Raw genomic sequence first — 13,998 nt, 5'->3', positions numbered from 1 at the left:
GGTTCATGTTTGTGTTTCAAAGATCGTCTGGTTGTTGTTTGCACACGAACATGAGGCTCTGCAGCTCAGTGTCACTCACTGAGGGTGACCGAGGAATCGATGCAAGAACAGAAACTTCATTAGTTTGTTTCCAGAGTCGGTGGAAATGAAAAGTGTGCGACACACGATGAGAGGAACTCAGGAGAAACGAGTTCAGAGCTGAAGAACATGACTGAGCTGTAACATCTGATAGAGAGAGACAGAGAGAGAGAGAGATTTTTGGATTTTTCACAAACACTTTATTTACATATTCTTCATTTTACAAAACACTTGCTCACAGTATTATTCAATACATAAACCAAAAAGTGCTGATGTAAAAAAAACTCAGTCTGTTAAAAAGTGTGGAAAGGAATGAACTCACTGTTGGTGACGGTCATTAAAACACCAAATTCTTTTAAAAGACTCGAGATCAGAACCATTGTATAAAAGCTGAACTGGAGTCGGAGTCTGGCCCGGAGGTTTACCCCCCCCACCCCCCACCCCCATCACTTCTCTACCCTGTATGGCCGTCCTTACCTCGCCTGAGAGAGAGAGAGACAGAGAGAAAGTTCACAACATGTTTGTTGAGAGTTATTGTGTAAGTGACACACAGCTGCTATCAGTCAGCTCATACTACACACACACACACACACACACACGAACACACACACACACACACACACACACACACACTTTATGTAGTTATGAGAACACTCCTTGACCTTTGACCTAATATCGAGTCTTAATGATGTGAAATTGTGAGGACCTGGCAAAATGTGCTCACAACCATAGAAGGACGCCGCATTTTTGCCAAAACAGAATCATATCTGTTGAAGGAATATTTTGGTCACATTATTGTTGTGGAGGAAAATTCAACTGACCAGGTGCCTCAGTGCTGTGGCCTTGACCAACAGGGAGTTTGCTACAGAGGACAGACACAGCAGATAGACTCAGAGGAGGATTTCATATCTTTTTCATATTACGTTTTATGAAGCACCTCTTTGTAGTAATTCTGGCATGTCTTCTTTTTTCATATTGTCTTGTGAAACGCCTCTTTGTATAAAGTCCTGGCTTTTTTGAACTTGCCCCAGTTGTTGTTCCATATGCTTGTTGTATAAACTCTGCAGAGCTTATTATTATTAAGACTCAAAAGCAACTCAAGTCTGAGAATTTCATTATTTCAAATCTCAAGATGAATCTCTATCACAGTGTTTTTACATGTGAGCTACTTCAGGCTCACAAATCATTCTGTCTGTTCAACATGAGCCAGAAGAGCCACATCTGTGTTATCTGAGAGACCAGAATCTGCTTTCTGCTGTGAGCAGGATCCATCCTGCCCAGTATGCTCCAGCTCAGCTTCCCTCAGGCACATCCTCACTGGTTGTACAGTTACTCTCTCAAAGCAGGTGGAGACACATCCAGGTCCTGAAACACAGAGACCTGCTCCAGTGCTTTGCCCCCTGAACAGACAGAGACAGAGACATGTCCAAGCTCATGAATCAACATGAGAATGACCCAAATGATTTCATCTGCATTTGTTTTTTTCATTTAAAAAAACCAACAACACAAACTGACAGTGAGGATGTTTCTGATGAAGTTGATCAGAGTTTCATTCACACTATTATCTCACAAGATGCGTCTAAATGCTCATTTATTCCAGTGATTTGACACATGAAGCAGTTTTTTCAAGTCCTATCACTTTTGTGATGAGGCCTGATCGACCCACCAGGGGGCACTGTGGTGACCCTGTGGTTTCTATTTATTTAAAACATACAGTTAACTGAAGTAATAAAGGCCTTAAAACGACACAGAGTTTTAGTAGAGGCTCCTCTTAACGGTCATAACTCAGGTGCTGCCTGAAGGCTCCTTTCATTTTGGTTCATTTTGTGAATGCAGTGTTAAAAACACATGTGTATTAAACTGGATGACCACAAACTATCTGCCACATGATGGACCAGGAGTTGTCAATGTCCCCTGAGGATGTTCAGACTCAAGAGTCCTCGGTCTCTGCTTCTTTTTAACTGTGTCTCTTGGTCGCTGGTTCAGAACCAAATGATTCTTATGTTTCCAGGTTTCCGTCTCTCTGCTCTTTGTGACTTCTTCTGCCCACTGAAGTTTCCAGGTGGAGGTTAACTCACTGTGATGTCCTTCAGTTCAGATATAGAGAACGTGGCGGAGGAGCATCAGAGAAGCAGGAGGACGATCAGGATCTGTCAGTTTCACAACATGTTTGTTGAGAGTTATTGTGACAAGTGACCCACAGCTGCTATCAGTCAGCTCATACTACACACACACACACACACATACACACACACACACACACAAACACACATAAACACGAACACACACACACACACTTTATGTAGTTATGAGAACACTCCTTGACCTTTGACCTAATATCGAGTGTTAATGATGTGAAATTGTGAGGATCTGGCAAAATGTGCTCACAACCATAGAAGGACGCCGCATTTTTGCCAAAACAGAATCATATCTGTTGAAGGAATATTTTGGCCACATTAGTGTTTTTACATGTGAGCTACTGTTCAACCAGAAGAGCCACATCTGTGTTATCTGAGAGAGACCAGACTCAGCTTTCTGCTGTGAGCAGGATCCATCCTGCCCAGTATGCTCCAGCTCAGCGACCCTCAGGCACATCCTCACTGGTTGTACAGTTACTCTCTCAAAGCAGGTGGAGACACATCCAGGTCCTGAAACACAGAGGCCTGCTCCAGTGCTTTGCCCCCTGAACAGCCATTTCCCCCCCCAAGGAGCTGGAGCGCTGAGTGGAGGAGGCCTGAGACTGGGAGGAGCTGGTGGATGGAGGCGAGCAGCTCCCAGTCCCACAGCGTGACCTCCACCCTGCACCTTGCAGGAAGGCTGGAGAGCAACCGTCGGCCCAGAGGAGGGAACGACTCCATCAAGTGTCACATGTGAATCAGCGAAGGGGAAACTGATCCGGTTTCATCTTTTGTTTTCAGTTCATGAAAGAAAAAAGTGAAAAAACAGAAGAATGTTTTTGTTCTGTAAACTGAGCCAGAAAGAGCCTCATGGGAAATCACCGAGTTCCCAGTGACACCGAATATCTCAGCGTGACCACGACAGGACCTGAACCCGATCCGTCACGTGACCACGACAGGATCTGAACCCGATCCGTCACGTGACCACGACAGGATCTGAACCCGATCCGTCACGTGACCACAACACAGAAGAACAGGACGAGAGCGTGAGTGCAGCAACGTGGAGGAGAAACCTCTGGAATCAAAGCCGGTCAAAGGTTTCAACACACACACCCTCACACACACACACACACACACACACACACACACACACACACACACACACACACACACACACACACACACACACACACACACACACACACACACACACACACACACACACACACCACCACCTTGTCCAGGAGCTCTGATTGGTTGCCTGGTTGCGAGGCCCTGCAGCTGAAGCCCCTCCCACAGGCAGGTGAAGGAGCAGAGGCCCAGGCCGCCTCCCAGTCCTCCCAGCAGCCTTCAGGACAGCAGGACGCCGCCGGCCCGAGGTCGGGGAGACGCCGGCGTGATGACAGAACAATGTGTGACCCAGCAGACGTCTCAGGAAGAGAACAGGAAGTGCAGCAGAGGAGGCAGCCAGCAGGAGCAGAGGGCCTATCAGTGAGTGTGTGGGTCAGGACTCATGGAGACACACAGAGGGCTGCTGGCGTGTGGTTGTGGTTTTTATCAGCAGTTGTGTTGCAGCAGTTTGAATGTGACTGTGGTTACTTTACTTTCTGTTAGTGACAGACAACTTGCCTCAAACGTTTTCTCGACACATTTGATTTGAAATATGTTCTTGTTCCAGCTCCTCAAATGTGACTTTTATTCCTTTTTCATCATGAAGAATTATAAACTGGATTAAACTCAGTTTCCTGTTTGTTGGTGGAACAACACAATCAAACTGAGCTCATCAACCCTGGGCACTTTATTTAAAACCACCACATGAATAATCCTGAGTCGACCCTGAATGATGAATGGGCCAAAATTAGCTCATCAAAGAAAACATGAACTCTGATCAGTGTTGGAAGCTGTTCAACATGAGAATGACCCAAATGATTTCATCTGCATTTGTTTTTTCATTTAAAAAACACAAACTGACAGTGAGGATGTTTCTGATGAAGTTGATCAGAGTTTCATTCTCTTCTCTACTCTTCTCATCTCATTATTATATACAAACCCACAGTCCATCCCTTTACTGGCTTTACCCCATGCACGGACTTTACCTTTACCACTACTTATTCTTATATATTATATATTTATATATGTATATATTTTGTATTGTTATTTTATATATATATATATATATATATATTTATTGTACTTTCCACTCCAGCAGCACAAGAACACTTCCCTACTGGACACTGACACAATCACATCATTGCATTCCATTCCTGTATCTGTAAATATATTCTCCGTATGTGATTTATGTTTGTATGTCAGTGACGTGTTTTAAGTGTTAACTGTATAAGCTACTGGATGTTCTAAATTTCCCTCGGGATTAATAAAGTATCCATCTATCTATCTATCTATCACTATAATCTCACAAGATGCGTCTAAATGCTCATTTATTCCAGTGATTTGACACATGAAGCAGTTTTTTCAAGTCCTATCACTTTTGTGATGAGGCCTGATCGACCCACCAGGGGGCACTGTGGTGACCCTGTGGTTTCTATTTATTTAAAACATACAGTTAACTGAAGTAATAAAGGCCTTAAAACGACACAGAGTTATAGTAGAGGCTCCTCTTAACGTCATAACTCAGGTGCTGCCTGAAGGCTCCTTTCAGTTTGGTTCATTTTGTGAATGCAGTGTTAAAAACACATTTGTATTAAACTGGATGACCACAAACTATCTGCCACATGATGGACCAGGAGTTGTCATGGTCCCCTGAGGATGTTCAGACTCAAGAGTTCTCGGTCTCTGCTTCTTTTTAACTGTGTCTCTTGGTCGCTGGTTCAGAACCAAATGAGTCTTATGTTTCCAGGTTTCAGTCTCTCTGCTCTTTGTGACTTCTTCTGCCCACTGAAGTTTCCAGGTGGAGGTTAACTCACTGTGATTTCCTTCAGTTCAGATGTAGAGAACGTGGCGGAGGAGCATCAGAGAAGCAGGAGGACGATCAGCGAGACGCTGCAGGCGGCGGATCAGGATCTGTCAGGCCCGAGGAAACCAGCGTTAGTCAGGTGAGCAACTGGTTGGATTTCCTCTATGAGACGATCAGTACATGAGATTCTCATCAATGCTTCTGGAAGCTTCACAGAGCAGCTCATCTCAACATAAAGAATATTACAGTATGACAATAATAAATCAGATGTTAGACATCATCAAACATTGGTAGGGTTAGCGTTCGGAAACAGGATTGTGGTGAAGACATTTTTAGATTTTGACTTGATGGGCACAATATAGAAATAGACAGAGATCAGCAAAGTTAATCATGATTTAATTTATAATGTGGTCATCGGGTGTTGAGATATCTTGTTCTTGTGTTGTATAGATTGGTTAGTAAATCCATTTTCCATTAACCTGAATTCATTAAGTTGTATTATTTAGCTCAGGAGTTGGTGGAGCCCCAACATGGAGCTAAAACAGAGGGAACACATGACTCATGAGTCTGACTGTTGTTAGTTGGTGACAACTTAATGAGAAGCTAAGTCTCTGATTGTTTTTCTGCTCTGCAGCTTTAAAAGTTTCCTTACCTCCGTTTTACAGCTGTAATATCTGGAGGTATTATATAAATCCATTTGAATGAGTGTGCAAAGGGCTGCAGGCAGACAGGTCACGTACGGAGTGATTTATATAATGTCATATTAGTTTCATAATGAGATAACTCCTCTCTGTCTGTGTTGACTCTGCCGCCTGCAGGTCAAAGACCTTTGACCACTCGCTGCTGACTCAGGTCCAGATGGACTCAGACTCCAAGTTAGACCGGAAGAAGTCTCACTACAGCCAGGTGAGCGTTACAACTCCAACACACGCTATGACATCATGACATCATGACATCATGACATCATGACATCAATACACCATGACATCATGACATCATGACATCATGACATCATGACACTGTGACATCATGGCACCGTGACATCATGACAGCGTGACATCATGACACTGTGACATCATGACACCGTGACATCATGACATCATGACATCATGACAGCGTGACATCATGACACTGTGACATCATGGCACCGTGACATCATGACATCATGACATCATGACAGCGTGACATCATGACATCATGACACCGTGATATCATGACATCATGACACCATGACATCATGACATCATGACATCATGACACTGTGACAGCGTGACATCATGACACCGTGACATCATGACATCATGACACCATGACATCATGACATCATGACATCATGACACTGTGACAGCGTGACATCATGACACCGTGACATCATGACATCATGACACCGTGACAGTGTGACACTGTGACACTGTGACATCATGACACCGTGACATCATGACACCGTGACATCATGACAGCGTGACACTGTGACATCATGACAGCGTGACATCATGACAGTGTGACATCATGACATCATGACATCATGACAGTATGACATCATGACACTGTTACAGCGTGACATCATGACACCGTGACATCATGACATCATGACATCATGACACTGTTACAGCGTGACATCATGACATCATGGCAGCATGACATCATGACATCATGACACTGTTACAGCGTGACATCATGACACCGTGACATCATGACATCATGACATCATGACACTGTGACAGCGTGACATCATGACACCGTGACATCATGACATCATGACACCATGACACCATGACACCATGACACTGTGACATCATGACATCATGACATCATGACATCATGACATCATGACATCATAACACTGTGACAGCGTGACAGCTGCTCTCTCACAGCTGTTGATTCCAGTCACACATCCTTTCTGCTGACTGACTCTTTTCCAACCTCCTTATCTGATTGATGATCACTGACACCGGGTGAAACGGGTCTGACCTCTGACCCCGTCACTTAGCAGCAGCGTTACGTATCAGAGTGATTTATAAGCTAAGTTAGCTGAAGTAGCTTAGTCAGAGCTGGTGATCAGGTAGGTATCGATATAATGATTAACATTATTAACACATTTATCTCACAACACAACAAAATATAACATGTACATCTTAAAATCAAAATATATATGTGTATTTAAAATCTCACATCTGTCAAGTCAACGTTTTATACAGCAAGCATCGTTCAGCATTAGGTATATAAGCTTGTTATTGTATCCTGACCATGTGTGTGTGTTTGTGTGTCTGTGTGTTGTGTGTGTTGTGTTGTGTTTCAGCTGTCTAAGAGCAACTGCCAGTACCATAAAATATTTAAGGAGATCTGCAAAGAGGAACAGCTGAGACAAAGTAAGTCTTTCATCACCACAACTATCTGCTCCACCTTAAATACTGAATGAGGGTTTAGACAATAGCCGTGTCCCAGTTCAGGGACAGTGTCCTTCAGAGGACACAAGGACAATGAAGGCTGAACCTCAATGAAACTTCACCAGCAGGTCACATTGTTAGCTCACAGAATTTGGCTCATACTCACCTTTTGAAAAGTGATTGGCGGCAGGCACGCTATGAATCCTGGGACACGTTGTTCCCTCAGAAGCATCCGTCCTCTGTTGTTTGTTGACAATTGATTGAAGCATTCGAATGTGAAACGGATCAATGAAACATTAGTGATGATTAAATCCTCTTAACCGAGTTACTGAGTGGATCTAAAGCTGGATTCCCTTGTGTGACCTGATGTTGTTCACCTGTTGGTCAGGTTACACCTGTGCTCTGCAGAAAGACATCCTCTACCAGGGACGGATGTTTGTCTCCGACCACTGGATCTGCTTCCACTCCAAGGTGTTTGGCAAAGACACAAAGGTACTTTAACCTTGGACGGAGTTTAACGTGTTTTATGTAACAAGAAGCGGTTTTTGGTGCCGTGGACATTGAGCTGGAACATCCCTGTAGATTTAAATGATCCACATTTACCTGAAGTATCTTCTCAGAGAACTCACAGTAAACGATGAGCATGTGAGTGCAGGACTCGACTGTTGATCCCGATGTTTGTCCGTCACAGATTGCCATCCCCGTGACGTCCGTCAATCAGATCAAGAAAACCAAAACTGCCATCCTGGTGCCGAACGCTCTGGTGATCGCCACCGCCAACGACCGGGTGAGTGGGCGGAGCCTCCATCATCTCACCTTCACACTTCAGCACACGTCCATGCTGGAGAGGATGTTTTGGTAGTTTTGCCAGTTGTCTCAAACATCTGGTCACTAATCAATGATGTGTCTTCTGTTGCAGTATATGTTCGTGTCCCTTCTGTCCAGAGACAACACCTACAAGATCCTGATGTCCATCTGTCTTCATCTGGAGGTAGGGCCGGACAGATTCACCCCTATGTCTCGTTGCCTCTCAGACTTCAGTTGACAAGCTGGTGTTTGAGCTTTAGAGAAGTGTGGTGATATCTGATAAAGAACCAGAGTTCACCGATGAGCCAGTGAAATGAAGAGTCCTCAGTTTCAATCCTCTGTTAACTGCTCATTTATCTCTTGTGATAAAACCAACATCATCCTATTTTTACATCTGAATCCTTTCTCTGCCACTTTCAACATGTTGATGACTCGTCCTCATCCAATCAGAAAGCTCCATGGACTGTTTAACTAACTCCACAGTGTCTATAAACTCTGTGCATCAGGACCTACGCTGTCTTACTGAGAGATGAAATGTGCAGGTGTATTTGAAGGTGGGGCCCTGAGGTCTCTGTCAAGTTGTTGTACATTCAGATCTATTGATTGTTGTAAACACCAATCAGTGTCCAGGACAGTTCCCTCCTTAGCTTCATGTTTTTACCAGACACGTGTACAAGGAATTAAACAGCTCGGACACGTGTCTAGAACCACGTGTGAACGTGAACTGGATTTCAACTGAATTATGAGGCTTTGACATTAAACAGCTAGTTTGATAACTGCACTTCCACTAAATGCTGTAACAGTTTCTAGACATTTTGAGCATAGATATCATACATCTGGTTATTCACAACATGTATAAGCTGTGTTTACAGGAGAAGAGTCCCTGCAGCAGCCCCATCCCCTCCTCTGCAGAGAGCAGCTTCAGAGGTCAGAGGTCACCGCTGACGCCTCGCTTCCCTCTGGTGAGTCAACACTAAATCAGTTTCTATCTTTTTACAAAGTTCTTCCTGAAGCTTCAGCTCACGTGTTGCTCGTGTGCAGAGTTTCACTGGTGACTTCATCGACCTGGACGAAGCAGTGAGGACCAGGAGGCAGGAGATGGAGGAGAGCAGCAGCTCCGACTCGCAGGCGCCCGACTACGAGAAGATAGCAGGTAACGTGAAGGCTCCTACTGTAGATACCAAGACTGAGCCAGCGTCTTGCTCAAGGACACATCAGCAGGATGAAAACTGTGGTCTCCACTGTCTCTTCACTGCTGCAGAGTTTCCTGTTCCTCCGTTCCTGGACGTGTTGAAACACACGGACAGAGCGCCGGCTCCTGAACATCAGAACCAGCAGAACCAGCATCAGCACCAGCATCAGAACAAGCATCAGAACCAGAACCAGCATCAGAACCAGCATCAGCACCAGCATCAGAACCAGCATCAGAACCAGCATCAGAACCAGAACCAGAACCAGCATCAGAACCAGCAGACCTCTGACAACAAGCGGAAGGAGACTCAACATGGTACGCTGATTCCTCATCGTCCTGCAGGAGATCCAGACCTGCCCTTGTTTCGGTGCTTCTTTGAGGCCCCCGGGCTCCTCGGGCCCCTGAGTCTCTTTGAGGCCCCCGGGCTCCTCAGGCTCCTGAGTCTCTTTGAGGCCCCCGGGCTCCTCGGGCCTTTGAGTCTCTTTGAGGCCCCCGGGCTCCTCGGGCCCCTGAGTCTCTTTGAGGCCCCCGGGCTCCTTGGGCCCCTGAGTCTCTTTGAGGCCCCCCGGCTCCTCGGGCCCCTGGGTCTCTTTGAGGCCCCCGGGCTCCTCGGGCCCCTGAGTCTCTTTGAGGCCCCCGGGCTCCTCGGACCCCTGAGTCTCTTTGAGGCCCCCGGGCTCCTCGGGCCCCTGAGTCTCTTTGAGGCCCCCGGGCTCCTCGGGCCCCTGAGTCACTTTGAGGCCCCGTCTCCTCGGGCCCCTGAGTCACTGCCCATTAAGGTTTTGAGTAATTTCATGTGAAACTGTTTTTTTCTGACTCCAGGTTCAGGGGTGGTGATTGACAGCAGGACTCTGAAACACGTCTCTATCAACACTCTGCTGTTCGTCTACCTGTTCCTGTAGGTTTACTGTCATTTATCATCCATCATCCATCATCCATCATCCATTTATCATCCATCATCCATCTATCATCCATCATCCAACATCCATCATCCATCATCTATCTATCTATCCATCCACACATTTTATTATTCACGTGATTTATTAAACTATTCAGTCTCTTGGATAACTCTGATTAATCATTAATTCATTAAGTTTTCATCCAGTCACCCAATCGTATATTAATGAATTAATCTGTAATTTTGATTGACTGTGTGTGTGTGTGTGTGTGTGTTTGTGTGTGTGTGTGTGTGTGTGTGTGTTCTCAGAGTGTGTGTGCTGCTCCTGTCGTCCTGCTACTTGTCCTTTAAGATCGTCTCGTTGGAGAAGACGCTGACGGCGCTGGGATCCGAAGCAGAGTTCACTCAGCACCGGACCGGGTGAGTTCACATCCCGTCTGATAGATTGTAGTGATACATATTAAAAGTACAGGGTAATATGATTTATCTCTTTATTCTACTTGTTCAGACGTCTCGTTCATACTTACAAATCTTTTCGGAGGTTATTTATTGATTCACGTGGTTTCTTGCAGGAGCGACTTCCTGCAGGGAAGCGCTGACGTGAACGCAGAGATTTTCTCAGAACTTCTGACGATCAACCTGATGAAGCTGGAGAAGGTTTGTCTGTCAATCAAAGTCACGAAGACCGTATATAAAGATGACAGCTCCCAGAAAGAGAAGCCAAAACATCTGGATCGCCCCCTAGTGGCTGGCTGGAAGTACACCTTAAATACATTTTTCTCAAAATGTTTTCTCTTATTTAAGCTAGTTCTTCGTAAAGGTATATGATCTATATCACAGCCAGCCACCAGGGGGCGATCAATGTATTTTAGCCTTACTTTTGAGAGCTGTCATGTCATCCATATTTATTTATACTCACATGGTTCAAATCCGTTCTAATAACATCAAGATCTTTGTCTTTATTCTCAGAATTCAGATTTCCTTATTTTTAATAAGGCCCCAATACTCCTGCATATCAAATTGTATGCAGGATACGCTATAAACTTCAATGTATACTGTAAATACTCCATTACAGTGATTGAAAAATTGCTAACTCAAAAGTACAGAAGTAAAAGCACAAAAAGTAAAAGTACTCATTCACTTGTTGGACTTCACATCCAGTATAGTCAGTGTTTTATTTATCATTGGATCATTATTATTTAATAAATTATCATGTCGATATCAATGTTGAGTTTGGTTAAAGATAGCTGGTTCATATTTTAAATTATTTAATTATAGTAGTTATCATATTTTATAAAGTAATGTCATGTTCTGTATATAACATCTTAATTTGAGAAGTAAGTGAGTAATAAGTAAGTTATAATATTAATCAGACCATACTTGAGTAAATGTAATTAGTTACTTAAATCCACATTTGAAACCAGTCGACAGAAAAGTTTCCAGAGTGAAACCAGAAACTTGTTGCTGTTGATCAAACATTTATAGTCAGAGATCTGATCCCAGAGCAGCAGCAGGTCGAGTGTAAGAAGATCTGCTGCTCATCTGGTCCCTGAGCCAGACCGAGTCCGACCGAGTCCGACCGAGACCGACCGAGTCGGACTCAGGGACCAGGTGATCTGCAGCTAATCTGGTCCTGAGTCCGACTGAGTCCGGACTCCAACTTCCCCCCCCCCCCAAAAAAACAAACAGCCGCTCACAGACCAGTTCAATCTGAGAACCATCAAACCAGACTCAGAGTTTCAACTGGAGCACCAGGTCTTCCTCAAACACGTCTTCTTCTTCTCTTTTTCCCATCATGCATTGCATCTTTGCGACTGGAAATGATGAACGTGTTTATTTGCATAAAGCTCATATAGGAGCTACTTTGCTCAGATCAAACTCATCTCACCTGCAGAGGACAAACTAATCAGATTATATCAAGGAACCAGATTCAGCAACAAGGAAATACTTGTCAAATAAAGCTTATTATTAATAAGTTATTATTATTAACAGTTATAATAACACGTGTCTGCTCCTCCAGGTGCAGAAGAATCTACAGAGACTTCTGGACGAAGCTGCGTGAACGAATCCAGATGAACTTGTTGTAAACAGATGTGTAAATATTCTGTAAATATCTAGTTTATTAGAACAGATGTTACAAACTCACACGACCAATGTGAATAATGTGAACTGGACAAATAATCTGCAACAGGCTTGAAAACGATGAACAAACATTCAGTTAAAGTGTGAAAACACACCAGGATCAAGAGCCGTGATGATGTCACAGTGTATGGACACACCCCCGAGCTCCACCACTGCAGCACAGGGAGAAGTTAAACCACCAGGGGGCAGCAAAAACAAGATCCAGCTGATGATGGGAAGCTCTTTAAATTTGCAGCAGGTACAGATTAATCTGTGATCAGCGACCGATTGGCTGGTTGGAATTCAAACTTTAATGGTTCATTTATGAATATTACATTTCTCCAGTATTGTATCTGCTAAATGAAAGATGTTGTAGACTTTGTTTTGAAGGCTGTGACATTTCAAATGATCCGCGTCGGAGCTGGAAACTTCCACAGAAAACTTCCTCTGGTTGAACGAGCTGTTTGTGTCCAGATGTAAATGTGTTTAAACATCATGAAGATAAATCTCTTTCTGCTGGAGACAGTCGACTGTTACAGAGACCGACATCCCTGTGATTCTGTAAATATGAAAACTATATTGATTTAAATGATGTGGTTTTGTTTTTCCTCTGTTGAGCAATAAAGTTATTTTGGCTCCGACATCTGTCTCTATTCTGTGTTTACAGAAGTTCAAAGGACTTATTTGACATCAAAAAGAACGAAAGAGTGGAAACGATCAACGTACGACAAAGTGCTGACGATATAAAAACAATTTGATTGACAGCTGAGACCGACTCGTGATTGGTGGAGAGTGTGTATCTGTGTAAACTTTTTGTTAAACTTTAGCAGATTTTAGAGCACGTTATACATTACAGTTGATTTAAATGACTGAATATGTCTAACAGTTATTTAGAATCTAATCTAAACTCATCCACCAGTTCCTTGATTCAGTGACACTCTCTCCTCTTGTTATCATACCCACGACCCATAATGCACTGAGGGGGGGCTGGGGGGGGTTCTAAGGCGACCACGACAGTCAACAAACATGGCTGAAGCTGCCGGGACATCACAGCAACATGAGTGAGTCCTCGACCTCCAATGAACTAAAGTCTGATTCGGGCCTGAGCACCGACAGGGGGGGGGGGACCTGTTGTATTTCGAAGGATTTGTATTTTTCACTTCTGGGCTTTTTCAGGCTCAAATTCTTACCAAAGTTTGCTGGAAATTCAAAACCCCAAAAAGTAATTGCATTGTGGAGTAATTTGAAATGGGCGTGGCCTAATGGCTCAACAGCGCCATCAAAGGAAAAGCCCCTCTATTAGCTTTCACTGATCTTCGCAAAAATTGTAGCCCAGGTGTATCATGACTAGACAAAAAATAAAGTCTAGGAGTGCAATGGGAAAAACGCAACAGGAAGTCTGCCATTTAGGATTAGTGGCCATTTTGGCCGTCTTCAAAATGTTTTCTTTGACGTACTTGTCCCAGGTTTTTCATCAGATCAAC

General features: G+C 44.0%; 1 protein-coding gene across 1 annotated transcript; it reads left to right on the top strand.

Moving 5' to 3' along the window:
- Window positions 1-3,517: 3,517 nt before the first annotated feature.
- On the top strand, window positions 3,518-13,155 carry LOC133001285 (GRAM domain-containing protein 2B). Its single transcript, XM_061070827.1, has 14 exons — window positions 3,518-3,686; window positions 5,135-5,248; window positions 5,928-6,015; window positions 7,409-7,478; window positions 7,885-7,988; window positions 8,188-8,283; window positions 8,416-8,487; window positions 9,176-9,265; window positions 9,345-9,456; window positions 9,565-9,810; window positions 10,318-10,393; window positions 10,703-10,813; window positions 10,966-11,050; window positions 12,414-13,155. The coding sequence occupies exons 1-14, from the start codon at window positions 3,595-3,597 to the stop codon at window positions 12,453-12,455; spliced, it is 1,398 nt and encodes a 465-aa protein (XP_060926810.1). The 5' UTR covers window positions 3,518-3,594; the 3' UTR covers window positions 12,456-13,155.
- Window positions 13,156-13,998: the final 843 nt, after the last annotated feature.

This window comes from Limanda limanda, chromosome 5 (genome assembly GCF_963576545.1).
Source record: "Limanda limanda chromosome 5, fLimLim1.1, whole genome shotgun sequence".
Classification (NCBI taxonomy): domain Eukaryota; kingdom Metazoa; phylum Chordata; class Actinopteri; order Pleuronectiformes; family Pleuronectidae; genus Limanda; species Limanda limanda.
Note: the sequence above shows the minus strand (reverse complement) of the source record. Positions and strands in the feature narration are given on the sequence as shown.

Excerpts from the sequence above, each read along its gene's own strand:
- LOC133001285 (XM_061070827.1), top strand. The coding sequence starts at position 3,595 with ATGACAGAACAATGTGTGACCCAGCAGACGTCTCAGGAAGAGAACAGG. Across the intron at positions 8,488-9,175 it reads CCATCTGTCTTCATCTGGAG|GAGAAGAGTCCCTGCAGCAG; the intron begins GTAGGGCCGGAC and ends CTGTGTTTACAG. Across the intron at positions 10,394-10,702 it reads CTGTTCGTCTACCTGTTCCT|AGTGTGTGTGCTGCTCCTGT; the intron begins GTAGGTTTACTG and ends GTGTGTTCTCAG.